At 44.1% G+C, this 27916-nt stretch overlaps 1 protein-coding gene across 2 annotated transcripts; it reads right to left on the bottom strand.

The window, feature by feature from the left end:
* Positions 1-378: 378 nt before the first annotated feature.
* On the bottom strand, positions 379-26852 carry LOC308692806 (interferon alpha/beta receptor 1a-like). Of its 2 annotated transcripts, none has more exons than XM_081369206.1 (7): positions 26057-26852; positions 14361-14496; positions 13394-13584; positions 13152-13312; positions 7786-7933; positions 7089-7246; positions 379-997 (listed from the first exon to the last, which is right to left on the bottom strand). In XM_081369206.1, exons 1-7 carry the CDS (start codon positions 26109-26111, stop codon positions 662-664), a joined length of 1185 nt encoding a protein of 394 aa, XP_081225332.1. In that variant the 5' UTR covers positions 26112-26852; the 3' UTR covers positions 379-661. The 2 variants fall into 2 exon arrangements, with proteins under 2 accessions (XP_081225332.1, XP_081225333.1); XM_081369207.1 differs by lacking the exon at positions 379-997 and adding an exon at positions 2735-5248 and having other exon boundaries at positions 26057-26312.
* Between the last annotated feature and the right edge of the window lie 1064 nt (positions 26853-27916).

Here is a 27916-nt window from a genome sequence, read left to right as displayed (position 1 = left end):
ATTGTTGTGAGGTTCTCCACATGCTGTAGAGCCTCAAGCTGTTATTATAATTACAAACAAATGCAGTAAGAGTAAAAATAGACAAACAGTTGAATGAATAAACCCTTCCTGGAGCAAATATGCATGTCAAATATGCATGTTCTCTGAAAAACAATCAAATTTGTACTCACTTACATTGATGTGCTACTGTCAAATTGTGTTTTTTGTATCTTGTGTGCGTGTTTTTCATATTTTATCTTTATTTATTTTTTTTGTACTGGAGGTGGGGGAGTGTTATTTGTATGGACTGCAGATGTAAATTAGCCTGCGGCTAACTCTGGTACAATGCATCAAATGGCAACATTTATGTTAGAAATTGTACATGGTCCTTAATAAAAAAAAAAACAAAAAAAAACAAACAACAGGAACAGGGTTTTAACAAACACTTCCTAGTGACAGAATCTGAAGAAGAACAAGGAGACTGCACATGATAGAGTTTATTTTAATCTGACATTGGGTGGAGATGAGTGTGAAGCTAACGAATGAATGAATAAAGATTCTATAAGAATCATAAAGAATCTGCATGCTTAAATACAGAAATGAAAATATGGCTGAAATGACAAACACACAAAGGTTTCACATGTACAATAAGATGATTTGAATGGAGAAAAACAAGTCTAAGTCATGTCTGTTTGACTGCCATGTGTTTGTGTTGTGAAGCGCAGATCTCCAGCGTCCCATCATGCATCTCTTCCCTGTGCTGCGTGTCTGTCTTGCACCTGTGGCTAGTGTGTGTGTCGGTGTGTGTGTCGAGACTGGAGTCCTCCTCTGTTGAGTTGAAGCCGGAGTCTCCGCTGCTGTGCCGGCTGGGAACGCTGGTGTCCTGATCCTCAGGGATGGAGATCTGGATGTCCGGGACTGTGTCCGTCTCAGCGCTGATCGTGTCCAACTGATCCCACACAGAGCCGGAACATGGAGGAGGCAGAAGATGTGGCGTCTCCGAGTCCGACAACCAAAGCTGCAGACACACAGAGAGAACATGTTTTATTCCAGAGCAAAATGATGAAAGCCGACTGTGTTGTCGCCTCGCGTTGGGGTAAAAAGCTGCACTTGAACACACGAGAGAACTACAGCCGACTGTCAGATAGAAAGCGCGTTCTGCGCCGGCGTGTAAACGAGACGAATGTCTATTTGTTTTGCTATTATTCTCGTGCACTGATTTGTTCACTAAGCTGAACAGCCAATCAAAGTTCTCTCTCTCACCGATGGCCGATGCTGATTCAACGTCAAATCGGCCGTAAAAAAGCCGAGGAGGACCAATTTCTGCCGACGGTGCAGATCACTGCCAGAGAAACTGCCAGACGGCCTACCATTGGCTTGGTGTGTTCCAGGCTTAACAGTCCTTCATTAGATGGGCTAACAGTCCTTCATTGGATGGTCTAACAGTCCTTCATTGGATGGGCTAACAGTCCTTCATTAGATGGGCTAACAGTCCTTCATTGGATGGGCTAACAGTCCTTCATTAGATGGCCTAACAGTCCTTCATTAGATGGTCTAACAGTCCTTCATTGGATGGGCTAACAGTCCTTCATTGGATGGTCTAACAGTCCTTCATTGGATGGCCTAACAGTCCTTCATTGGATGGGCTAACAGTCCTTCATTGGATGGGCCAACAGTCCTTCATTGGATGGGCCAACAGTCCTTCATTGGATGGGCCAACAGTCCTTCATTGGATGGGCCAACAGTCCTTCATTGGATGGGCCAACAGTCCTTCATTGGATGGGCCAACAGTCCTTCATTGGATGGGCCAACAGTCCTTCATTGGATGGGCCAACAGTCCTTCATTGGATGGGCCAACAGTCCTTCATTGGATGGGCCAACAGTCCTTCATTGGATGGGCCAACAGTCCTTCATTGGATGGGCCAACAGTCCTTCATTGGATGGGCCAACAGTCCTTCATTGGATGGGCCAACAGTCCTTCATTGGATGGGCCAACAGTCCTTCATTGGATGGGCCAACAGTCCTTCATTGGATGGGCCAACAGTCCTTCATTGGATGGGCCAACAGTCCTTCATTGGATGGGCCAACAGTCCTTCATTGGATGGGCCAACAGTCCTTCATTGGATGGGCCAACAGTCCTTCATTGGATGGGCCAACAGTCCTTCATTGGATGGGCCAACAGTCCTTCATTGGATGGGCCAACAGTCCTTCATTGGATGGGCCAACAGTCCTTCATTAGATGGGCCAACAGTCCTTCATTAGATGGGCCAACAGTCCTTCATTAGATGGGCTAACAGTCCTTCATTAGATGGGCTAACAGTCCTTCATTAGATGGGCTAACAGTCCTTCATTGGATGGGCTAACAGTCCTTCATTGGATGGGCTAACAGTCCTTCATTGGATGGGCTAACAGTCCTTCATTGGATGGGCTAACAGTCCTTCATTAGATGGGCTAACAGTCCTTCATTAGATGGGCTAACAGTCCTTCATTAGATGGGCTAACAGTCCTTCATTGGATGGGCTAACAGTCCTTCATTAGATGGGCTAACAGTCCTTCATTAGATGGGCTAACAGTCCTTCATTAGATGGGCTAACAGTCCTTCATTAGATGGGCTAACAGTCCTTCATTAGATGGGCTAACAGTCCTTCATTAGATGGGCTAACAGTCCTTCATTAGATGGGCTAACAGTCCTTCATTAGATGGGCTAACAGTCCTTCATTAGATGGGCTAACAGTCCTTCATTGGATGGGCTAACAGTCCTTCATTAGATGGGCTAACAGTCCTTCATTGGATGGTCTAACAGTCCTTCATTGGATGGTCTAACAGTCCTTCATTGGATGGTCTAACAGTCCTTCATTAGATGGGCTAACAGTCCTTCATTAGATGGGCTAACAGTCCTTCATTGAATGGGCTAACAGTCCTTCATTAGATGGCCTAACAGTCCTTCATTAGATGGGCTAACAGTCCTTCATTGGATGGGCTAACAGTCCTTCATTAGATGGGCTAACAGTCCTTCATTAGATGGGCTAACAGTCCTTCATTAGATGGGCTAACAGTCCTTCATTAGATGGGCTAACAGTCCTTCATTGAATGGGCTAACAGTCCTTCATTAGATGGCCTAACAGTCCTTCATTAGATGGGCTAACAGTCCTTCATTGAATGGGCTAACAGTCCTTCATTAGATGGCCTAACAGTCCTTCATTAGATGGGCTAACAGTCCTTCATTGGATGGTCTAACAGTCCTTCATTAGATGGGCTAACAGTCCTTCATTAGATGGGCTAACAGTCCTTCATTAGATGGGCTAACAGTCCTTCATTAGATGGGCTAACAGTCCTTCATTAGATGGGCTAACAGTCCTTCATTAGATGGGCTAACAGTCCTTCATTAGATGGGCTAACAGTCCTTCATTAGATGGGCTAACAGTCCTTCATTAGATGGGCTAACAGTCCTTCATTGGATGGGCTAACAGTCCTTCATTAGATGGGCCAACAGTCCTTCATTAGATGGGCTAACAGTCCTTCATTAGATGGGCTAACAGTCCTTCATTGGATGGGCCAACAGTCCTTCATTAGATGGGCTAACAGTCCTTCATTGGATGGGCTAACAGTCCTTCATTGGATGGGCTAACAGTCCTTCATTGGATGGGCTAACAGTCCTTCATTGGATGGGCTAACAGTCCTTCATTAGATGGGCTAACAGTCCTTCATTAGATGGGCTAACAGTCCTTCATTAGATGGGCTAACAGTCCTTCATTAGATGGGCTAACAGTCCTTCATTAGATGGGCTAACAGTCCTTCATTAGATGGGCTAACAGTCCTTCATTGGATGGGCTAACAGTCCTTCATTAGATGGGCTAACAGTCCTTCATTGGATGGGCTAACAGTCCTTCATTAGATGGGCTAATAGTCCTTCATTAGATGGTCTAACAGTCCTTCATTAGATGGGCTAACAGTCCTTCATTAGATGGGCTAATAGTCCTTCATTAGATGGGCTAACAGTAAGAAGTCCACTGCTGTAATCTACCCTGCTGGTAATGACTGCATGAATGCTCTTCTCCAAGTCTTGCTCAGACACATAAGATCTGATTCCTGTTGTTTGAGTTGGTAGAATTCAGGATCACTGACTTCATGATAAGTTTTTAGACCCTGGTTTACCTTTATCCTTCTGAAATCATTCTAATATGATGATTTGATGCTCAAGAAACATTTATGATGACTATCATTGTTGAAAACAGTTCATATTTTTATGGAAACTGTGATACATTTTATTCTTCTGGATTCTTTGAATAGAAAGTTGAAAAGAACAGCTTTTATTTGAATGAGAATCTTTTGTTTATTGATCAATTGAATGCTTCAGATATGTCTGGTTTCTGCACGGCGTGAGGGAACTGGAAGTGGTTACGCACCTGCTCGACCGGAAACACAACATCTGCAGCTGCAGGCGAGCGGTGAGAGACGGCTCGCGTCACACAGCTTTGCTCTCGCATTTAGATCAGACCACCAAACCACATGCCATCACAAACCAAATGACATGCTACTACAAAGCTTTCATAATCGTTCTAATTCTAAGAGAACAGTGAGTCCCCAGCACAACTGTAACAGTAACAGCACAGAGAATCACTGCCAGAACAGTTTTTTCCAGCCGATGAATGATAACATCACTGACAGTCAGAATCCATCCTTCTTCAAAGCATTTAAACAGCAGAAGACAAAACTGCAGCACACTTATAATAAACAATGTGATCATCCGCCAGTGTGGATGCTAATATAGTTATCGATATCATTCTTGGTCTGAACGGGCCTTTAGCCGGGTGTGAGAGCTGAGCGAGTTTCTAATGGTTACTCTTAGGGGTCTGAATTCATTGCTAACAATTCAGAAGTTTTATCATCCTGTTTTGATTTAGAAGGCTGTAGTGTGGATAACAATTTTTAATTTCCAGACTGTAAAGTTACAGAACTCATTCACTGATGAAGAAAGCACAGCCTCAACTCTTCGGAATCTCAGGACCTTCTATCACAACGATATCGGAAGCATCCTAACAACACAGCTAACACAGCCTGGTTAGGGAACCGACCTGCCTTCCCTTCAGGACATTAATACTGAGTGATGCTGAGAAAAGGCTTGGCCAAGCATGTTTGGGAGAAGGTGCAGTAGTATTAAAGCAGGCTCAGAGATAACTTTCCTCAGGACATCCGAGTATGAAACAGCACAGTCTGTGTTCTGGATCTGTGTGTGTACACAGCTGTTATATTGTGTAGCTCTTTGTTTCTGCAAAAAATTAATACATAATAACAACTAACTATTTGTATTGATTTGATTTGTATCATCTTCAAACTGTACATTTCTGGCATATGGACGTTACTTGTACACAAAGTAAAATAACTAAATTGTAATGTAAATACATGCATAGGTATTGTGAAAAGCGCTATACAAATAAATGCCAGTTGAAAATGGAATACTTCACCACTGTCTGTCATCAACTGTGTTTTAGAATCGGTGCAAGACTCTGTTAATTAGGACAACAGCACACAACTGGATTTGATTAATCAAATCTACTTATCTCCACAGATTCTGATAACCAAATGGCATAGATTAAGGGCCTCTTAAATATCAAATAATCAAATCAAGTGAGTGAGGGGTGTTGATGCAGGAAAAGCAATGATAGATATTTTTTAAAATTATGTAAAATAATACATTATTTCCAGTTTATTGTTTCGCTATATTAAGTTTATTTTAGGAAATCGCAGGAATCAATCTCAGATTTTTCTCTAGTCTAGAGCAGGAATTGCAGAGACATCTACCCTAAAGATGTTGCCTATAGATTTCCCATATAAACGACCCCTATAAATGTCCTGTATAGACATCTGCTAAAGATGTCACATACAGATGAGCCCTATATATGTCCCATATAGACAACCCCTATAGACGACCTATTAAGATGTCCTGCATAGACAACCCCTATATCTGGCCCCCTAAGTATGGCCCACATAGACGACCCCCTATAGATTTCCCCTATAGATGTCACATACAGATGACCCAAATAGACAACCCATAAAGATGTCCCGTACAGACAATCCCCATAGATGGCCCATATAGACAACCCCTATTGATGGCGCATATAAACAACCCCATAGATGACCCATTAAGATGTCCCGTATAGACAATCCCCATAGATGGCCTGTATAGACAACCCCTATAGATGACCCGTATAGACAACCCCTATAGATGACCCGTATAGACAACCCCTATAGATGGCCCATATAGACAACCCCTTTAGATGACCAATATAGACAACCCCTATAGATGGCCTGTATAGATGGCCTGTAAAGACAACCCCTATAGATGGCCCATATAGACAACCCCTATAGATGACCCGTATAGACAACCCCTATAGATGGCCTGTAAAGACAACCCCTATAGATGGCCTGTATAGACAACCCCTGTAGATGACCCATATAGACAACCCCTATAGATGGCCTGTATAGACAACCCCTATAGATTGCCTGTATAGACAACCCCGAAAGATGGCCTGTATAGATGGCCCTCGAAAGATGTCCCATATAGACAACCCTTAGGCTATATCTCTCGCATAACTCTCGTATTATGTATTTTTAGCGCAATTTTCCAACGGACAAAATTGCGATTGTTAACTCATGATTTCTGTTCTGTCTGTGCGCACCAATCTTGCACTTCTATCTCCTCCTCAACCAGACCACCTAGAGACTTCGGGTTTTCGGCATTATGTTAAGGAAGGTCTAATCTCGGGAACGCACAAAAAAAAAAAAAAAAAAAAGATTTACTATCTCTTAGTGTTGTGATCCCATGACGTCAGAAAATTGCGCTAAAACACTCACTGAGTTTTTATTACTTGTTTGTCATATTGACAAGTTAGAACAGGTAACTGTAGTAAAAATGTGCTTAATTTAATTATGATTCAACAGAAATGCTTCTCTGCAAACACTGTTTTTTGTCTTATTTCCTGGAGAAATCCGATGTATTTTGACAAACAGTTAATCAATGCATAACAACTAACTGACACATCTTTAATCAAAGGTCATTGAAACCTTGTGATATCATAGCATGTAACAAAGAGTATAAATGTTTTTACCTCCTGAATGTGAGGCGGGAGTTGAACATTTGGGTAGAAGATGCTCTTGAAGGACTTAAACACCTTGTAAAAGCTAAACCACACAAGCAGCCCCAACAGGAAGCACAGCCCCAGCGACAACAGGAAGTACAGAAATTTCTGCCAGTACGGAATCAGTCCTGAAATCACACACAGCATTGAAGTCTCTACACGTCTCACACTCTTTCATCTGGGCTGGACTAGCCATGACATCTGAGGCATAGATTCTGCCTTATGTAACATGATTCATAAATGGTAGGTTATAAATATCATAGATATTGCTGAATGACCATATAAATGATGTAGCTTAAGAGAATTACATTTATTAAATGAATCATGTTTCTCAGAATGGCAGCCTTTACTGGGTAAAGGTGCAGTGAGGGGTAAGTTGTGTCACTGGAGCACCATATTTAGTTTTCACTTCTATGGCTGTATGTTTAAGAAACATTTGAGTGTGGGTTGTTCATTAACCTTTTATTGAACTATGAGGTTAACATGACACGTGACTCATAAATGACACATGAAATGTGTTATCAGACATGAAGAGTTAACAACAACATATGACTCTTGTTGATTTCACTGGAAAGCAGATTGAACTCAGCGTGTATGTGTGAGTGAGTGAGTGAGTGTGTGTGTGTGTGTGTGTGTGTGTGTGTGTGTGTGTGATGGATCTGCTGACCTTCAGTGCGTGTGCAGTGTATGTCACTGAAGACACTTGTCTTGTTGTAGAAGTCATAGCGACTCTGAACTCTGACACAGTACCCCGTCCATCGGTCCAGCTCAGACAGCGTCACCACATTATTCTCCGTCTTCAAGACATCAGCCTTCTGCACAGGCACAAGGAGAGAGGGAATGGATTAGCTATAGCGGGAACACTATACTTCCCTCATCAGTACCTTTATTATCATTTTTAATATTATCATTATTGGGGATTAATGGTCCACAAATCCAGTGACATCCACATATTCAGACTTCTGGACCTCAGTGTTTGTGGAAATACTTTAAGAGAGAAGAATCGGGATACAGATTAGACACCAACATCTTTCTAAAGAACGTGGTCATCATGCTCTTATAAGCACTTCTGTATTCCTTCAGTCTCAGACATGATGCTGACATCAGAGTTTCTACTAGTCCACATTAGATGTCACTTTCAGACACTATCGGTGCTTCCCAATTCGCTTACTATCCATCCTAAATAGTACTTGAAAATAGAATAAGTACATCCCAAATCGTAGTATGTTGAAATGAGTATTCCAAAGATACACTGATGGTCTACTATTTCTGGTCAGAATTGGCCGACTGATGCACACTTTAACGGTTAATATTACCAACAACCAATAGCACGCAGGGCGAGGATTTGATTAGAAGTACAAACACGAGTGAAAAGTGTTAAAAAAAAATCTCAAACATGGAGGACACGCGAGTCCGGCGGTTAAGCAGAGGTTTAGATAAAGCGGTTTGAGTGATTAATTATCAGTATCTAACCTGACAAAAATGTATTTATTCAGTGTTGTCCACATTATATTTCATCTGCAGCAGCATTGTGAACTTTTGTAAAGATATGTTTAGCCATTAACTTTTAAATGCATCATTATATTCAAATTGCAAACACATGAGAGTCTCCGCATGAAAGACCCAGGCCTAGCAGATCAACGTGCTGCAACATTTCTCTCCGAAATGGTAGGAAATTAAATTTAGATTGAATGGAGGATTTTAACTGTGACAAGATGATTGACTGGGCAGTTTATGGTGACAGGATCCACATAACAAAGCTGTCCGTTAAAGATGGTGAAGTAGTTTGTCCAAAAGATTGTTCTTTTGCAAAACACTCAAAAATATGTACCTTTTCTTCACAAAAAGAGTACATCCTTTTAGGGTGTAGTATAAGTAGGCAATTTGGGACGCAGCAGAACTGTCCTGCAGAGTTCAGCGCCATCCCTGCTCAAACACACCTGCACCAGTTAATCAAGGTCTTCAGGACCACTAGAGAACCCCAGGCCGGTGTGTTTGATCAGGGCTGATCTCTGCAGGTCCACTAGAGAACCCCAGGCAGGTGTGTTTGATCAGGGCTGATCTCTGCAGGACCACTAGAGAACCCCAGGTGTGTTTGATGAGGGCTGATCTCTGCAGGACCACTAGACAACCCCAGGCAGGTGTGTTTGATCAGGGCTGATCTCTGCAGGACCACTAGAGAACCCCAGGCAGGTGTGTTTGATCAGGGCTGATCTCTGCAGGTCCACTAGAGAACCCCAGGCCGGTGTGTTTGATCAGGGCTGATCTCTGCAGGACCACTAGAGAACCCCAGGCAGGTGTGTTTGATGAGGGCTGATCTCTGCAGGACCACTAGAGAACCCCAGGCCGGTGTGTTTGATCAGGGCTGATCTCTGCAGGTCCACTAGAGAACCCCAAGTGTGTTTGATGAGGGCTGATCTCTGCAGGATCACTAGAGAACCCCAGGCCGGTGTGTTTGATCAGGGCTGATCTCTGCAGGCCCACTAGAGAACCCCAGGCCGGTGTGTTTGATCAGGGCTGATCTCTGCAGGGCCACTAGAGAACCCCAGGCAGGTGTGTTTGATGAGGGCTGATCTCTGCAGGACCACTAGAGAACCCCAGGCAGGTGTGTTTGATCAGGGCTGATCTCTGCAGGACCACTAGAGAACCCCAGGCAGGTATGTTTGATGAGGGCTGATCTCTGCAGGACCACTATAGAACCCCAGGCCAGTGTGTTTGATCAGGGCTGATCTCTTCAGGACCACTAGAGAACCCCAGGCAGGTGTGTTTGATCAGGGCTGATCTCTGCAGAACCACAAGAGAACCCCAGGCCGGTGTGTTTGATCAGGGCTGATCTCTTCAGGACCACTAGAGAACCCCAGGTGTGTTTGATCAGGGCTGATCTCTGCAGGACCACTAGAGAACCCCAGGCCGGTGTGTTTGATCAGGGCTGATCTCTGCAGGACCACTAGAGAACCCCAAGCATGTGTGTTTGATCAGGGCTGATCTCTGCAGGACCACTAGAGAACCCCCGACCGGTGTGTTTGATCAGGGCTGATCTCTGCAGGACCACTAGAGAACCCCAGGCAGGTGTGTTTGATCAGGGCTGATCTCTGCAGGACCACTAGAGAACCCCAGGCAGGTGTGTTTGATCACCTGCAGGGCCACTAGAGAACCCCAGGCCGGTGTGTTTGATCAGGGCTGATCTCTGCAGGACCACTAGAGAACCCCAGGCAGGTGTGTTTGATCACCTGCAGGGCCACTAGAGAACCCCAGGCAGGTGTGTTTGATCAGGGCTGATCTCTGCAGGACCACTAGAGAACCCCAGGCAGGTGTGTTTGATGAGGGCTGATCTCTGCAGGACCACTAGAGAACCCCAGGCCGGTGTGTTTGATCAGGGCTGATCTCTGCAGGTCCACTAGAGAACCCCAGGCAGGTGTGTTTGATCAGGGCTGATCTCTGCAGGACCACTAGAGAACCCCAGGTGTGTTTGATGAGGGCTGATCTCTGCAGGACCACTAGAGAACCCCAGGCAGGTGTGTTTGATCAGAGCTGATCTCTGCAGGACCACTAGAGAACCCCAGGCAGGTGTGTTTGATCAGGGCTGATCTCTGCAGGTCCACTAGAGAACCCCAGGCCGGTGTGTTTGATCAGGGCTGATCTCTGCAGGACCACTAGAGAACCCCAGGCAGGTGTGTTTGATGAGGGCTGATCTCTGCAGGACCACTAGAGAACCCAAGGCCGGTGTGTTTGATCAGGGCTGATCTCTTCAGGACCACTAGAGAACCCCAAGTGTGTTTGATGAGGGCTGATCTCTGCAGGATCACTAGAGAACCACAGGCCGGTGTGTTTGATCAGGGCTGATCTCTGCAGGCCCACTAGAGAACCCCAGGCTGGTGTGTTTGATCAGGGCTGATCTCTGCAGGCCCACTAGAGAACCCCAGGCCGGTGTGTTTGATCAGGGCTGATCTCTGCAGGGCCACTAGAGAACCCCAGGCAGGTGTGTTTGATGAGGGCTGATCTCTGCAGGACCACTAGAGAACCCCAGACCGGTGTGTTTGATCAGGGCTGATCTCTGCAGGACCACTAGAGAACCCCAGGCAGGTGTGTTTGATCAGGGCTGATCTCTGCAGGACCACTAGAGAACCCCAGGCAGGTGTGTTTGATCAGGGCTGATCTCTGCAGGACCACTAGAGAACCCCAGGCAGGTGTGTTTGATCAGGGCTGATCTCTGCAGGACCACAAGAGAACCCCAGGCCGGTGTGTTTGATCAGGGCTGATCTCTTCAGGACCACTAGAGAACCCCAGGTGTGTTTGATCAGGGCTGATCTCTGCAGGACCACTAGAGAACCCCAGGCCGGTGTGTTTGATCAGGGCTGATCTCTGCAGGACCACTAGAGAACCCCAAGCATGTGTGTTTGATCAGGGCTGATCTCTGCAGGACCACTAGAGAACCCCCGACCGGTGTGTTTGATCAGGGCTGATCTCTGCAGGACCACTAGAGAACCCCAGGCAGGTGTGTTTGATCAGGGCTGATCTCTGCAGGACCACTAGAGAACCCCAGGCAGGTGTGTTTGATCACCTGCAGGGCCACTAGAGAACCCCAGGCCGGTGTGTTTGATCAGGGCTGATCTCTGCAGGACCACTAGAGAACCCCAGGCAGGTGTGTTTGATCACCTGCAGGGCCACTAGAGAACCCCAGGCAGGTGTGTTTGATCAGGGCTGATCTCTGCAGGACCACTAGAGAACCCCAGGCAGGTGTGTTTGATGAGGGCTGATCTCTGCAGGACCACTAGAGAACCCCAGGCCGGTGTGTTTGATCAGGGCTGATCTCTGCAGGGCCACTAGAGAACCCCAGGCAGGTGTGTTTGATCAGGGCTGATCTCTGCAGGGCCACTAGAGAACCCCAGGCAGGTGTGTTTGATCAGGGCTGATCTCTGCAGGACCACTAGAGAACCCCAGGCAGGTGTGTTTGATCAGGGCTGATCTCTGCAGGGCCACTAGAGAACCCCAGGCAGGTGTGTTTGATCAGGGCTGATCTCTGCAGGGCCACTAGAGAACCCCAGGCCGGTGTGTTTGATCAGGGCTGATCTCTGCAGGACCACTAGAGAACCCCAGGCAGGTGTGTTTGATCAGGGCTGATCTCTGCAGGGCCACTAGAGAACCCCAGGCAGGTGTGTTTGATCAGGGCTGATCTCTGCAGGACCACTAGAGAACCCCAGGCAGGTGTGTTTGATCAGGGCTGATCTCTGCAGGGCCACTAGAGAACCCCAGGCAGGTGTGTTTGATCAGGGCTGATCTCTGCAGGGCCACTAGAGAACCCCAGGCAGGTGTGTTTGATCAGGGCTGATCTCTGCAGGACCACTAGAGAACCCCAGGCAGGTGTGTTTGATCAGGGCTGATCTCTGCAGGACCACTAGAGAACCCCAGGCAGGTGTGTTTGATCAGGGCTTATCTCTGCAGGACCACTAGAGAACCCCAGGCAGGTGTGTTTGATCAGGGCTGATCTCTGCAGGGCCACTAGAGAACCCCAGGTGTGTTTGATCAGGGCTGATCTCTGCAGGACCACTAGAGAACCCCAGGCAGGTGTGTTTGATCAGGGCTGATCTCTGCAGGACCACTAGAGAACCCCAGGCCAGTGTGTTCGATCAGGGCTGATCTCTGCAGGACCACTAGAGAACCCCAGGCAGGTGTGTTTGATCAGGGCTGATCTCTGCAGGACCACTAGAGAACCCCAGGCAGGTGTGTTTGATCACCTGCAGGGCCACTAGAGAACCCCAGGCCGGTGTGTTTGATCACCTGCAGGGCCACTAGAGAACCCCAGGCCGGTGTGTTTGATCACCTGCAGGGCCACTAGAGAACCCCAGGCCGGTGTGTTTGATCACCTGCAGGGCCACTAGAGAACCCCAGGCCGGTGTGTTTGATCACCTGCAGGGCCACTAGAGAACCCCAGGCCGGTGTGTTTGATCACCTGCAGGACAGTGGCCCCCGAGGGGCAGAGTTGAGGACCGCTGATCTATGCAGTGCAACTGCTGGTCATTAGCGCACAGATACCTGATAGCCTTCAAGCTGCTTCCAGTAGTGGATGAGGTACTGCATGTCCTGGACCAGCGTCTTCATGGACTCGTTGGTGCTGCTCAGAGGGTCAGCAATGACGATCTCCAGATCTCCTTTAACAGAGGTCAGCTTCACACTGGACGGAGGACCTAGATCAGCTACAGAGGAGAGGGACAGACCTGTGGTCACACAGCAGAATCAAGAGCCGAGGCCAGATTACAACAGACCATTTTAATCACCCTCTTTATCTGGACAGAAGGAGATGTTGGTCCAGTTGGAGAACTGCTGTGCTGTGTTGCCCCGCACACGCAGGAGATATATGCCCCAGTAACTCAGTCCAGCATCAGTGAAATCACAGTGCCGCTCCAGAACATCTGCGCACACGGTCCTCCATTTCTGCTTGTGAGGCGGCTTACGGGAATAAACTGCCCTGTTGGAGGAAAGACCACATGAGTGACTCGATTCATCATGTGAAATACAGCAGTCACTGACCCTGGACAGAGGGTTTCTACATAATGCCTGAGGGAAACTGCTGGATGTCTCCCATTTGGAGTTTATTTATTAAAGCATTAACATGTCATGGTTTGGACGTGCATTCCAAGGTTTACTTGCTTCTGTGTCTGTCTGTATTTGTCTATATATTTACTTACAATATACAGTATAATGCTTTAGAATTCATTATCATTGGCTGGATGACGTCTGTTTCCATGAACTTTTGCCTATGCTTTGCATAAATTTGGCGAAACATTTGTCAGTCTGAAGAGGACTGGCTTCATGGATTGAGTGTCTGTAGGCAATGAAGATTATGAGCTTCAATAAAGCCCAAGCACAATTCAGCACATTTCTCACTTAATTCTTACTATTATAATGCAATTCTATATTACACATCAAGGTAGTATTTGTTGTACTGCCTTTAAGCAGATATTCATTTCTGCGTTACAGAAATAAGTCACATCGAGAAGAGCAAGAATAAAACAAAACATCTGGACAGATTACAATAATGAGAAATTTGGAGGAAAATAACGTCAATATATTGAAATATGTTCATACTACAGGACATGAACCTCAAATCTCTCACAAGAATCTATTATGACCTGTCCAGCCTGTGTAATTATTTTTCATTTTGTTATCTGTAATTAGAAGATTGGCTCAATAATCTAAATAAACATGATGTTATGGATGAAAGCAGAGATACAGTGTTCTTACGAGAGATACTGTGCAGTGAAGGTGATCGTCCCGTTGATGGCGCTCTTCTGATCGTCAGCCCAGTCCCAGCTGAGAACATACTGTGTGTTGAGACTCTGAACAGAGAGATTCTGAGGAGGGCTCCAATCTGCAAGAGCTGGGAGACACACACACACACACACATAATCAAACACGTTTAGTTAAAGGAGAACTCCGGTCAATTTTAACATTGAGTTCATTTTTTTGTACATTTGGAGGGCTGTCAATACAGAGAACAACGACAAAAATCGGTGTTGCCTACACCGTGTTATCCTCTTTTTAAAATCTGCACCCTGTTGACTTCAATGGGGCAAGTTTTAAACCTGCTTTTAGCCTCTTAACATCCTTTAAGTGTCATTACAAGTGCACAGGTCTTGTGAGTGATTCCTTCAGAGTGAACGCGTGTGAATCTGACTGCAGTAGATGTGAAAGATATGAATAAAAATGATAATAATTCAGCCAGCGCACATACCTGTATTTTCTTCCTGTTTTCGGTCGAAGTCCATAGTAATCGATTGTCGAGTTCACGCGTGTGATCATAGGTAACTAAACCTATGCGGGTAAACTCGACAATCGACTACTATGGACTTCGACCGAAAACAGGATGTAAATACAGGTATGAGCGCTGGCTGAATTGAATCTACTGAATCTTCTGAATCTACTGCAGTCCGATTCACACGCGTTCACTCCGAAGGAATCACTCACATTGGCTGTGCACTCGTAATGCATGATGTAGTCAGCCGGATCCGGGCCGTATCCAGATCAGATGCAGGACATTCGTCTAGACACGACCACAACTCATGATGTAGTCAGCCGGATCCAGGCCGTATCCAGATCAGATGGAGGACCTGCACCTAGACACGACCACAACTCATGCCTGAAGTGTCAGCAGAGATTGTGTCAACCAGACTCTCCCTGTGAAGGCCTCATCGACACGACAGCCATCGGCACTGATCCTCAACAAACCCGTCTCCATACCGGCGTGACTCCGATCTTCAACCAGATGGAACTGGATAATATTCTGAATATTCTGATCCAATCTGACCCCTGACCTGTAATGCTGCCTGAATAATATTCACACACTGTTCGTTCATTGGCCAGAGGAGAACTGAGCGACTGAGTCTGGTTTCTCCCAAGGTTTTTTCCTCCATTCTGCCCTGATGGCACACACACACATACAGTCAGTGCTGTGAAGAGCTCAAACATACACAATACACACACACACACACAGTCAGTGCTGTGAAGAGCTCAAATACACACTCCTAAAATGATTAATATTTAGCCGATTCTGCCAGATGTGTGTAAACTCTCAGTGTTTTTCTGCATAGTAGATTCTCATGAGATGAAATGAGCATCTGAAACAGTGGCCAGAATATCCTCTGAAACACAGCAATCCACTACAGAAAGAGTTCAGAGTTCACTCATAAAGCCAGATATATCTTTAGTGTGTTCTTTATGTTGGGCTCATCAGTTGCTCAGAAACACTGATGGACACAGACACACAGATCTGCCTGTAATCTCAGTGTCACACAGCAAAGAGTTTTTACTTTTATGAACTTCCCATTTACTCCATTATTATCCATTATATATGAGGGACTTATGCGTGAACATCCAATCATAGCGCAGTGCCTCTGATCATGTGACTTTCCCCCATTCCTTCTCAATTACCCACAATGCACTCAGAGGAAAGAGAGGCGCTGGTGTCACTGTACAGGCACTTAGAAAAGCCAATCATTTATGCAGTTATTAATGTCATATTTCTTAGTGTTTGCCTCATTTCTCATTCAGTTGTTTTAGGAGGCACTGCCTAACTGTCTCGTCAGATGAACATCTAGAAACTTTCTACATGCTCTTGCTTCTTAGACTCGTTCCCGAGTTTATCCGTAATGGGTTTATCTTGTAATGGGAAGGATTGGATGGAATGTGTGAGAAGAGGTGGAGCCAGGGCGGGTCTAGGGGCGGAGGAAAGAGAGGCACCAGGGCGGATCTAGGGGTGGAGCCATATGGGGTGGAGCCAGGGTGGGTCTAGGGGTGGAGCCATATAGGGGTGGAGCCAGAGGCGGGTCTAGGGGTGGGGCCATATGGGGTGGACCAAGGGCGGGTCTAGGGGGTGGAGCAAGGGTGGGTCTAGGGGTGGAGCCATATAGGGATGGAGCCAGAGGCGGGTCTAGGGGTGGGGCCATATGGGGTGGAGCAAGGGCGGGTCTAGGGGGTGGAGCCATATGGGGTGGAGCAAGGGCGGGTCTAGGGGGTAGAGCCAGAGGCGGTCTGGGGGCGGAGCCAGAGGTGGTTCTAGCGGAGGAGCCAGAGGTGGTTCTAGGGGGGAGCCATATTGCAGTGGAGCCAGGGCGGATCTAGGGGTGGAGCCAGAGGCGGTCTAGGGGTGGAGCCTGAGGCGGTATAGGGCTGGAGCCAAGGAGGTCTAGGGGCAGAGGAAAGAGAGGAGCCAGGGCGGGTCTAGGGGTGGAGCCATATGGGGTGGACCAAGGTGGGGTCTAGGGGTGGAGCCAGTGGCGGGTCTAGGAGCGGAGCCAGAGGTGGGTCTAAGGGTGGAGCCATATGGGGTGGAGCCAGGACGGGTCTAGGGGTGGAGCCATATGGAGTGGAGCCAGGGCGGTTCTGGGGTGGAGCCATATAGGGGCGCAGCCAGAGGAGGGGTTTAGGGGTGGATGCAGAGGCGGGTCTAGGGGTGGAACCAGGGGCTGCTCTAGGGGCGGAGGTAGAGGTGGGTCTAGGGGCGGAGTCAGAGGCCGGTCTAGGGGCAGAGGTAGAGGTGGGTCTAGGGGCAGAGTCAGAGGCCGGTCTAGGGGCAGAGGTAGAGGTGGGTCTAGGGGCGGAGTCAGAGGCCGGTCTAGGGGGCCACCCCGAAATTTAATTTGCTACTGGCAATTTCATCTTTCATCTCAACTTATTGAAAGAAGGATTTATTTTCAACTCACACACACACACACACACACACACACACACACACACACACACACACACACTGACAGAGCAGGTTATTTCTGATATGAAACATAGGCTCATGTTCCCAAACGATGAATACTGTTTCAGCGCTCTTTAATGTGGCGTGCACACGTGATCTGATCATCTCTTCCTCTTTACTGCAGCTAATAGTGCTGGGCGGTTTACCGGTTCATACCGAATACCGGTGTTTATTTTTGTTACGATATGAATTTTTAATATACCGCAATACCGGTGTATGTCGCTTTAATCGGAACGCGGCGCTGCGCGACACAGTCTCACTCCTCATTTACAACACACGTCTGCGGCGCATTACAGCTGCGACAAGGTTTTATTCCGTCCTCCACGCGGTGCGTCAAAATAGACTAGGCGCCTATATTTAGCGAAGCGGCGCGGAGAGCCGCTTCTGGGAAGCTTCGATCTGAAACACAAGCATTGACTAGAATGGGCACGAGACGTGTGGGGGTGAGAGTGTCTTTTTTCTCGCGGCGCGCGTGTTTTTATACTGTATTAACGTATCTGAAGTGAACTGACGGTCTTTAGAAAAGTTTCTTTGTTATTACGATTGAATCTTTCTTTATCTATCTTGATAAATCAGTGTTTATGAGCGTTGCTGCTTTGTGTACAGCCGTTACCGGGGAAACCACTGTTTCTGCCGCTCCTAAAGCGCGTCCTGCTGGCACCTCTTTGTAAACAGCCTTGCAAACCTGTATTATTAATATTAGTGTGGATTTTTTCTATAATATTCACTCATGACAATAAAATAGGGCATTATAAGTAAATCTACTGCAGTATGTCCTCTCTCACTCAGTAGAAAATGTGGTTAACACCCATCATGCTTAAAAAAAAAAAAAAAACCCGGTAAAAACGGTGAAACCGGTTTAATTTAGAAAAAAAACGTGATGTTGATTTTTGGTCAAACCGCCCAGCACTAGCAGCTAATAAACATCAGAACAACTGTTGTAGGTCACGTGACAATGACATCATGATGTCCAGACTGCATTCATACTGTATAGAAGACACTTGTTTAACTTCTACTTCTTAAAGGTCCCATGACATGAAATTTCCACTTTCTGAGGTTTTTTAACATTAATATGAGTTCCCCTAGCCTGTATATGGTCCCAAAGTTTCTAGAAATTTCAATCAGTGTAAATTGAGCTTTTGCTATCATTCTCTGCCTTTGAGAAAATGGAAGCTCAACCGGGCTGATCTTGAATCTCCTCCTTATGACGTTATAAGGAGGAATGTTACCTCCCCTGTCTCTGCTTTGCCCGCACAGAGAATATTTCTCACCCATGAGAAATGAGCTAGGAAGTAGGAACGCGCACGCGCGATTTTAGTTTGTCCACGAGAGATATCATGGCTTTTGAGCGAGCGAAGCACAATAATTGCTCAATAATTGGATGTACAAATGAACATCGAATGGTCAATACAGAGCTGGGCTTGCTGAACGTCGGACAAGTAAGTCAACAAATTATATATAAGTGTGTTGCTTTACTGTTTTTGGTTACCTAGCTTGTTACACGTAGAATGTGGCTGTCACATTAGCTATGCAGCAATGCAGTTACTTGCGCTAATGTAAAGGTAGACAGCATCAAGTTACATATACTGTAACGCGAGTGTTGTACATTTCTTTGTTATTTAGATAACCGTTTTCCTGTTGGTTATATGGCGCGCGCGATATCCGCATGATAAATTACAGACGTTACAGATCTCTCATGAAAAGGCAACAGTAGGTTAGCGTTAGCTACATGATAATAACTATAAACCGTCCGAATAAAGTACCGTATCCAGACATAATATTTTAAACTAACCATTCGGAAACGTCCTGCTGGAGCCGCTGAGTTGCAACTTCTTCATCCGTTGCTTCTCCATCCGGATCAGATTCTTTGTCAAACTGAAATGCTTGAACGACTGCGTGTCTTCGTGCCATTGCAATATATCCAATGTAAACATGCACGGTACCGTTGCACAAGATGGTCATGGCCACACCCACCCTCCACCTTGCGCCGCCTTTCTCCTCCTCATTATCATTTAAAGCTACAGACACCGAAACGGCCCGTCTGAAGGAAGCTCATTCTGGGACTTGCTTGTAGTGGCTATAATTCTGCACCGAGGCTGAATTTTTGGAAAGAGATTTCAGATACAGTACTAGGGACCACTAAGGACTATATTAAAGCCTACAAAAAGTAGCATGTCATGGGACCTTTAAGGCTGGAATACACTACACTACTTTTAAAATCTGAATAGATTTTTAAACTGCTGGCATCATACACTCGCCGACTGTGAATTATTACAGAGAAAAACTATGCGTCATCCACTACATGCCTGAGAATCACACACTACCAGACTCGCAAGTCATTCCGAACACAACAACCTCGCGCAGAAACACACTCCTCGTTGCTAGGAGACGCACGACAGATGAAGCAGCCATGGCTGTGCCGGAGATGAGCGCAGTAGCTCTTGTAGCGAGTATCCCAACACTATACTGAAGTAAAGCACAAGTAGGCTACTTGTAGAAATATTTACTCAAAGTAATAATCTTAATAGTTACTGGAGTAAAAAAAATATCCAATGAAAAAACTACTCAAGTAGCTATTAGTACTAGTTACTTCGGATCATATGTCTATATATATGTGTGTGTGTGTGTTATTATTTAGATATTTTTTATTTAAATGATTATTATTATCATAATTAGATAGACTATCTTTGCAACAAACACAGAGACAAGCATTTTTTTTTCAGCCCGGAAATCATTGGCTGTCCTTTGGTTTGTATAATAACAACAACTACATTTGGATTATTAAACAATGTGGAAATAAAGTGAATCTGCAGAGTTCTGCATTCACAGGCATGTAAAGGGAACCACTGACACGGAGAAGAAAGAGTTAAACTCTTCATGTGCTCGCACTCATGACCGCTACTGAACATCTGAACACACACTACCATCAAACGCACATCACGGGTCGTCTTCTGTCTGTTCTCCAACATGATATCAAATGTATATTTCTGCCAGCGTGTTTAAACTGGTTAACTGTGTCTAAGACAGGCAAAGTCATTCGTTTTCAAGACGAGTTCGCACGCCACTGCGCAACACACACACACACACACACATCACTGCGTGTTCATTGCAAAAACTGTGGACAATGGCTTATTTAATGTTTAAATTAATGTATATGTCCAAGACACTGGTGATGTCATTCTCTGCAGTAGTGCTATCGTGGCGTAGACTAATAATCTCTTTGGTTGTAAAATATTCCCTGAATGAAATGAAATGGAAAGTATCATTCATTCACAGACAGCTTACGAAGATGTTCAACTAATAAAGGTCTTCATCGCGGGCAAACAATAGGATGCATTTGCAGATTTGCTTTCACTTAGGCTACTTGATTATTCATACATTATTTGTATTCAAAATAATTTGTTCACGTTACTGTAAATGTCAAATAAACAGGCAAAATGGTGATCTAGCCCGGGGAAGAGGAACGGCCTCATCACTGAACTGCATATATGAGCAATAAAAGCCTGATGTAGGAAATATGATAATCAACAAACAACACATATGCATACAAGTTTGCATGTGTTTTAGCTGAGTATCATATTTCACACACACACACACACACACACACACACACACACACACACACACACACACACACACACACACACACACACACACACACACACTCTTCAACAGTTTACCAGAAGACCTCCAGTGTCTAAACTGAGGGTTATCTTCCACCAGTAATATATGAACACTTACTGTACAACATCTGTTAGAATCCCTTCACTGGCTCTTTCTGCTGCTCTCTCTCTGTGTGTGTGTGTGTGTGTGTGTGTGTGACACCGCTGAGCAGTCGCTGAAGTTTTGTTGTGTCCAGATGCAATGACAATAAAGGCTAATTCTAATTCTGATCATGACTCTATTAGTCTTGTGTCGGCTGCAGTCTTGTGTACTTCTTCAGCTGCATAAATGATAAATGCCGCAATATCAGCGCTCATACCCGACTGCACACTTCTACCCCAGTGCTCCTGTTATTATTTGATGTTTGTAAGTCAGAAATTGCTATACACTGAGGTTGAAAACACTGTTTGCCAAGTTGTTTCAGACCTATAGTTTACATGAGCGCTGTTTTCTCCGGCAGTGCGCGAAAGCATGTTTAAATATGATTTAGAAAAGATGTGATTGTGATTAAAAGGTTTAATAGACAGCGGAATCATTTAGGAATAAGGTCGTGTCCAGTCTGCTAATGATTAATGGTGCATAGGCTGCTTCACACATGTTTAGGCCATAGATCCTATTGCTATGTCTTTTTTACAATGTAGTTTGTACAGTAAGAATATTAGGCTGAGTAATGTAACCGGTCAGCGGCGGTGTTATAAACTTCTTCAAACTCTCTGGTCTGGCTTTCTCAAGCCAACTTAAAATTTGTCTCAACAAACTTTTTTTTCTAGTTAATGTATAGGGTAAACGTACCTATTAAGCTCAAGTACCCATTAAGCACACTACCATCTTGGAACTCAGATTATAAAAAGAAACAGCAATGTATTATCCTATTTGATGTATTAACCAATTGATGTGTTTGTTACTATATACCTCCTGTAATTTTAAACCAATCAGACCATTGCACACTGAGATATGTGTGTCCATGTGTTCACACTGTCTGGCGGCTATTTTCAAAGCTGTCTGAAAACTTTCACCAGAAGAGGAGCCCCTCAGATGTGCATTTTTTATATGTTTAAGCCTTTATTTTGAAGAAGTACATCATCTAATTGCAAAATTAAGAGATTAATGTTTAGACTGTTGAATATTATAACCTGGAACCTGGATGTGGGAAATAATTACAGTTAGATCTAAAAGATAGTTTTAGCAACATAGCCCAGATGCTACGAACATAGCTAGCTTACTAGCTGTATAAGATTGTGTGCTACATTAATATATTACTTCACAGGAATTAATGGCTTGTACTTTTAAATCCATAATATTATAATTTTACATTTTATTGATAGTCTGTGGTTTTAAACTGCTGTAATTTTTAAAGAATTCATATTATTGTTAGGTGAGCTTAAAGGGTGCACGACTATGACAATCACACAGCTTCAGTGTGACATCAATTAGAAAAAGCATAATTTCATAGATATTGTCTATAATAGTTGTTCATATTAAAATTGGTATAAACTTAATACATTACCTAGATTATTAATTTAGCTAAATATTTTCCTTTAAATTTTAATTTAATATTTATTAATTAAAAAATGTTTTTGCTCCAATTAAGCACAGTGTGTGCTCCCTTTAAGCTCACCCACATTAAACGTCTATGTAAATACTTAATAATCAGAATTTAAATATTAACTGATGGTTGTCACTATGTTAATCTTCAAAAAAATGATTAATAAACTTATTTTCACAGTCTTAAGATGACAAAAGCTAGACGAAACTATAGTGTATGCCCAAAGATGAAAGAGGCATGTCATACAAAGAAGGAGCCATCAGAAACCTGTCGTATCTGTCCAAGAAGTTTGGAGTAGACAGGAAAGCTCTGACCCAGAGAGTTAAAGGGATACTCCACTTTTTTTGGAAATAAGCTCATTTTACAACTCCCCCAGAGATAAACAGTTTTACCGTTTTACCTCGTGTACTAAGACGGACTGAAAATGAAAAGGTGCGATTTTGAGAGTATAGTTCCTAGCCATATCAGCCTAGAAAATTTAAACTTTACATTTTCCGTCGGTCTTATTACACGATGTAACTACAGAAGAGTCGAGTTTTAAATAGGAAAAATATCGAAACTCTTTGGTCATTTTTTTGAGAGAGATGCTAATGGTCTTGTCCGGTTCAATTCATTATGCTAAGCTATGCTAAAAGTGGGACCCCCAGACCCGGAGATCGGCTGAAAGGATTCGAAAACGGTAAAACTCAACTGTTTAACTCTGGGGGAGTTGTAAAATGAGCTTATTTCCAAAAAAAGTGGAGTATCCCTTTAAGGAGCACATTGGTTTGTTTTGTTATTTGATTTTTCAATATGGGTTACATAGCTGAACGTGGACTAGTCTAGATGTTGCAATGAGTTTGAATGACACGTCACTATGAATAGGATAGGCTACCTGATCAAATTGAATGCCTTGTTGCTTGATTTTAGTGTTCTGTTTTTTTGTGATTGACTCTGTACCTTCAAATAAAACTTTTTTCAATTATTCCTTAAAAAGGTTGTTTAAAATAAACAAGAATTTTTAATATAACTTGTTGTGAGCTTATTGGGAACAGGGGTGTGCTTAAAGGGTACAAAACGTACCCATTAAGCACAGCCAGACTTTTTATATTTAATGATGTACATCTTAATTGAAATACTTTTGTCATTTAAAATAAAATGAAATATTATAGTGTGAGAGATTAATATTTTATTTTAAAATAACTTCTTGTACTAAAACCAATATCTTGTGCACTAAAAATGTCTCAATGTAGATTTTGGTGAGCTTAATAGGTACGTTTACCCTATGGATCTTGATTATAGGCTATTAGAGCTGTTTGGCTCAGAGACGGAGACGCGCAGAGACGGCATTAAAGGTAGGGTAGGATAGGATTTTTATAAAAAACTTTTTTCAAATTTGTTTAAACTGTCTTATACCAATACATAATTAAAATGTAAGTGCTCTGAAAAAGAGAGTATAAAAATCGAGTGACTGTAGACCTTTTAATCTGCAATAAACACAGCTCATTATTTCCATCCGGGACGAAACAATTGATTGGTTTGGGCAACTGTCACTCACTCTCGCAACCAATGGCTACCACCCCTGTTGCTAGATCTGCCCATATGCGCGCGCACCCGTTTGATTTGAGAGGCGCGGAACCTACGAAGAGAAAAATTATGGCAGAGAAAGAGCATTGAAAATTCAAAGCATCTGCATATGCAGTCAGCGAAGGCAAACAAGGCAAAAACTACTTCCTCGGACCCTGCCCGCACTCTTGAGCGACCTCCTCTGCTTCGCCCTCGACCCCGGACCTGTCCTCGAACCGACGAAGCGGTACTTGTCTCCGGAGTGTATGTTAGTCTTCATTAGATTCAACAATGTTTTCATTATGGAAACTCTTACATGCAAAACACCGTATATGTTATGAATCTTACACGAAATTCACCTTCATCACAGTGTAACTGATGGTAATGGAAAAACGTGTATCAATGCAACCTGTTTTTAGCTTTGCCTTATAAATATAGCTCGTTAACGTTACCTATAAATATAGCTTGTTACCGAATCAAACTTCTTTACCAGTATCGATATGCTAGCTTGATAGTGAGTACTAAAAGAAATCTTATGTTTATATTCATAGTGATAAAGTTAGGCATTTTATTACATGTGATTCTGACATGATGTCACTGCATGCACTGCGCTCCTTCCTCTCAGGTAAATAAATGCGTCTTCCAGCTGAGCCTGAGCGTTTGGCGTCGCGCGTTCATGTGTTTTGGGGGCGTGGCTTTGGAAGGAGCTCAGAAGGGAGGGGGTGGAGTGAATGGAAATAATGAGCTGTGTTTATTGCAGATTAAAAGGTCTACAGTCACTCGATTTTTATACTCTCTTTTTCAGAGTACTTACATTTTAATTATGTATTGGTATATAAAGACAGTTTAAACAAATTTGGAATGTTTTTTTTTTTGAAAAATCCTTCCTATACACTACCTTTAACGCTAGGTATATCTTTATCTAAAGATGGTTTCTGTCATTTGCTGTCGTTTTTATCACGCTGATGTAGGATCAAATGTCTGTTTTTAAAATAAGTTAGTGTTTAGTTAGGTTAGGCTGTGAGACCTTCGTTCATCTTCGGAACTCCAGACATGTTTGATGAAACCCGAGAGCTCTCTGTTCCTCCACAGACTGCGAGGACCACTTTCAAGACCCAGCAAATTAGTAAATACATCGTTAAAATAGTCCATGCGACTACAGTGGTTCAACCTTAATGTTATGAAGCGACGAGAATACTTTTTGTGCGCAAAACATTTTTTATTCAACCATTTCTTCTCTTCCGTCAGTGTCTGAGCCTGGCGCACAACCCGGAGGCGCTGCACTGTTTACACACGTGACCAGAGCCGACATGAGAGCGAGTTACCGACAGAATAACGTCCACTTTCGCGTGAACTAACCCTTCATAAAAGCTGTGACAGCGGAGAGCTCACACACTACTGACACTACTACATGACTTACAGTAGAGTACAAGCGAACTGAGACGCACCTCCACTGACTAAACACACACACACACACACACACACACACACACACACTCTCTCTCTCTCTCCCCCACAGAGAAAGAGAGCGAGAGGGGCGTAAACAGTATCTACACACACACACACACACTGCCCTATACGGTTAAAGCCAGTGTTACAGCAGATGGACAAATACTTTACACTTTATCGTCACTAACACACAGTAATGATGGACTCACCCAGTGAAACACACACTTAATCGTCACTAACACACAGTAATGATGGACTCACCCAGTGAAACACACACTTTATCGTCACCAACACACAGTAATGATGGACTCACCCAGTGAAACACACATTTTATCGTCACTTATCGTCACCAACACACAGTAATGATGGACTCACCCAGTGAAACACACACTTTATCGTCACTTATCGTCACTAACACACAGTAATGATGGACTCACCCAGTGAAACACACACTTAATCGTCACTAACACACAGTAATGATGGACTCACCCAGTGAAACACACACCAGGAGTGAAACACACACTTCAGAGCCGCGGAGCTTCATGTTTGCGCATCTGAATCCGCATCGCGATGATTCTCTTTCTCTGAGTTTGAGAAAAAGTTTGTTTCAGTTCCGCTCAGTCTCGAGGACGAGCTCTCTCTCACACGCACACATGAGGCGGAAGTGACGAACAGCAGGAGGTGCTCTATGAACGAGCAAACACCAGGGCGTGTTGTGGCGCATGCGCAGTGTTTCCTCGGCGTCACCACACAGGGTGCTTCTCAATTCTTATTTGTGCATCCTCGTTTCCTCTCCTCGCTTCCTTTCCTCGCGTCTCAGCTCCGCCCTCTGTAGGATGCGAGGGAAGGCTGCAAGGAAAAGACGCGAGGACGGAGGGATCGAATGAAAGCTTTTTGTATACATTGGAATACTTGATCACTCCAGCGTCACTTCATCGCGTTATCAGCAGCGCTCAGAGGATCTGCCCTTATGTTGTTGAAGTTTGTTTATTTAAGAAATTCATAATAAATAATAATAAAGAAAGATACCCTGTTGAAATATGTGAGGTGTGTGGTTTATATAAACTGCAAAAGTAAAGTATAAATCAAAATGATTGTGACCGATGTGAAGGGGGAGGAGAATTTAGACGTGCGTCACGTTTTAGTCGATAAAACTCTTCCGCATAGGATACACCTGTGTATCCTCGCTCATGACTCCTCAGGAAGCCTCCTCTCTCCTCGATCCTCGACTCCTCACGGTGCAATTAGAGAATTGAGATGTCCTTCAAGATGGCTGAGCTCGATCGGTTTCCGGGTCATAGGATGGAGGACGGAGGAGAGAGGAGACGAGGAGGGATATTGAGAAGCACCCAGAGTCTCTCGAGCCTGAGATATCAACAACTGCTCAAAGAACTCACAACTAAACAACATATTTCACATCAGCAACACACTCTCCCATAGAAATGTGTTTTTATGCTCGAATACAGTGAATGGTTCTGTCTTTGTGAAGATGGAATTTACTTTATTAATTGAAGTAATAATTCAGTATAACCAAGATTGACAAAGTAATAATCCAGTGACAAGATTAACATCCTTAGAATGAAAATCAGCCAAAAAAAGAGAGATTCTGTAATTTGTACCAGCTGTTACAACAGAATTAACACTAACATGGTAACCTCTGACCTCTGATAACAGAGATGTAGACGTGATTCTTCTTCAATTACACTCACGACACATCTCATAAAACCTGCTCAAAATAAATGACATGGGTAATATCTATATGAACAGCTTCTTTAATTTTACTAGGGATAAAAAGTTTGTGAGGAAAAAGACCATACGTTGTTGGATTAGTTTGGATAACAGATTGTGCTTTAGGGAGGTTGAACTAAATTACAGAATAATCTAGAATATCTACAATTAATATAATGTTGAGATATGTCTACTTTTTAAAAACCCAGACTGAGTGTTAGAAATTAGAAATTGTGTAGAGCTTTTCAGCATACAGAAGCCAATAACTTATAATCAGAGTTCAGAACGTGATCGCTCGGGCGCCTGCAGTCATGTGATCATCTGTGGTCCTCGTGAGGCTTGTGTATAAGAGAGATGAGACCTTGTGTCATTGATTCTGCCAATTCATCTTTCATCACACACTCAATAAGGGCTTCGTGAAGAAGATGCTTCACAGAGTCCCAGAAGACTTTAATAAATTCACAGGGTAACCATTGTTTTCACTATGTTATAAAGATCATGCATATTAACTGAGATAATCCACTGAAGAAAGCGTCTCCATAATCGGTCCTGTTGAAGTCCTCTGTCAGTGATATAGCGCCCCCACCTGACGAGCTGGAGTCACGGCAGACAGAGAGAGCT

Source organism: Scardinius erythrophthalmus (assembly GCF_964197995.2).
Source record: "Scardinius erythrophthalmus genome assembly, chromosome: 6".
Lineage (NCBI taxonomy): Eukaryota > Metazoa > Chordata > Actinopteri > Cypriniformes > Leuciscidae > Scardinius > Scardinius erythrophthalmus.
This window is presented reverse-complemented; position numbering and strand designations above follow the sequence as displayed.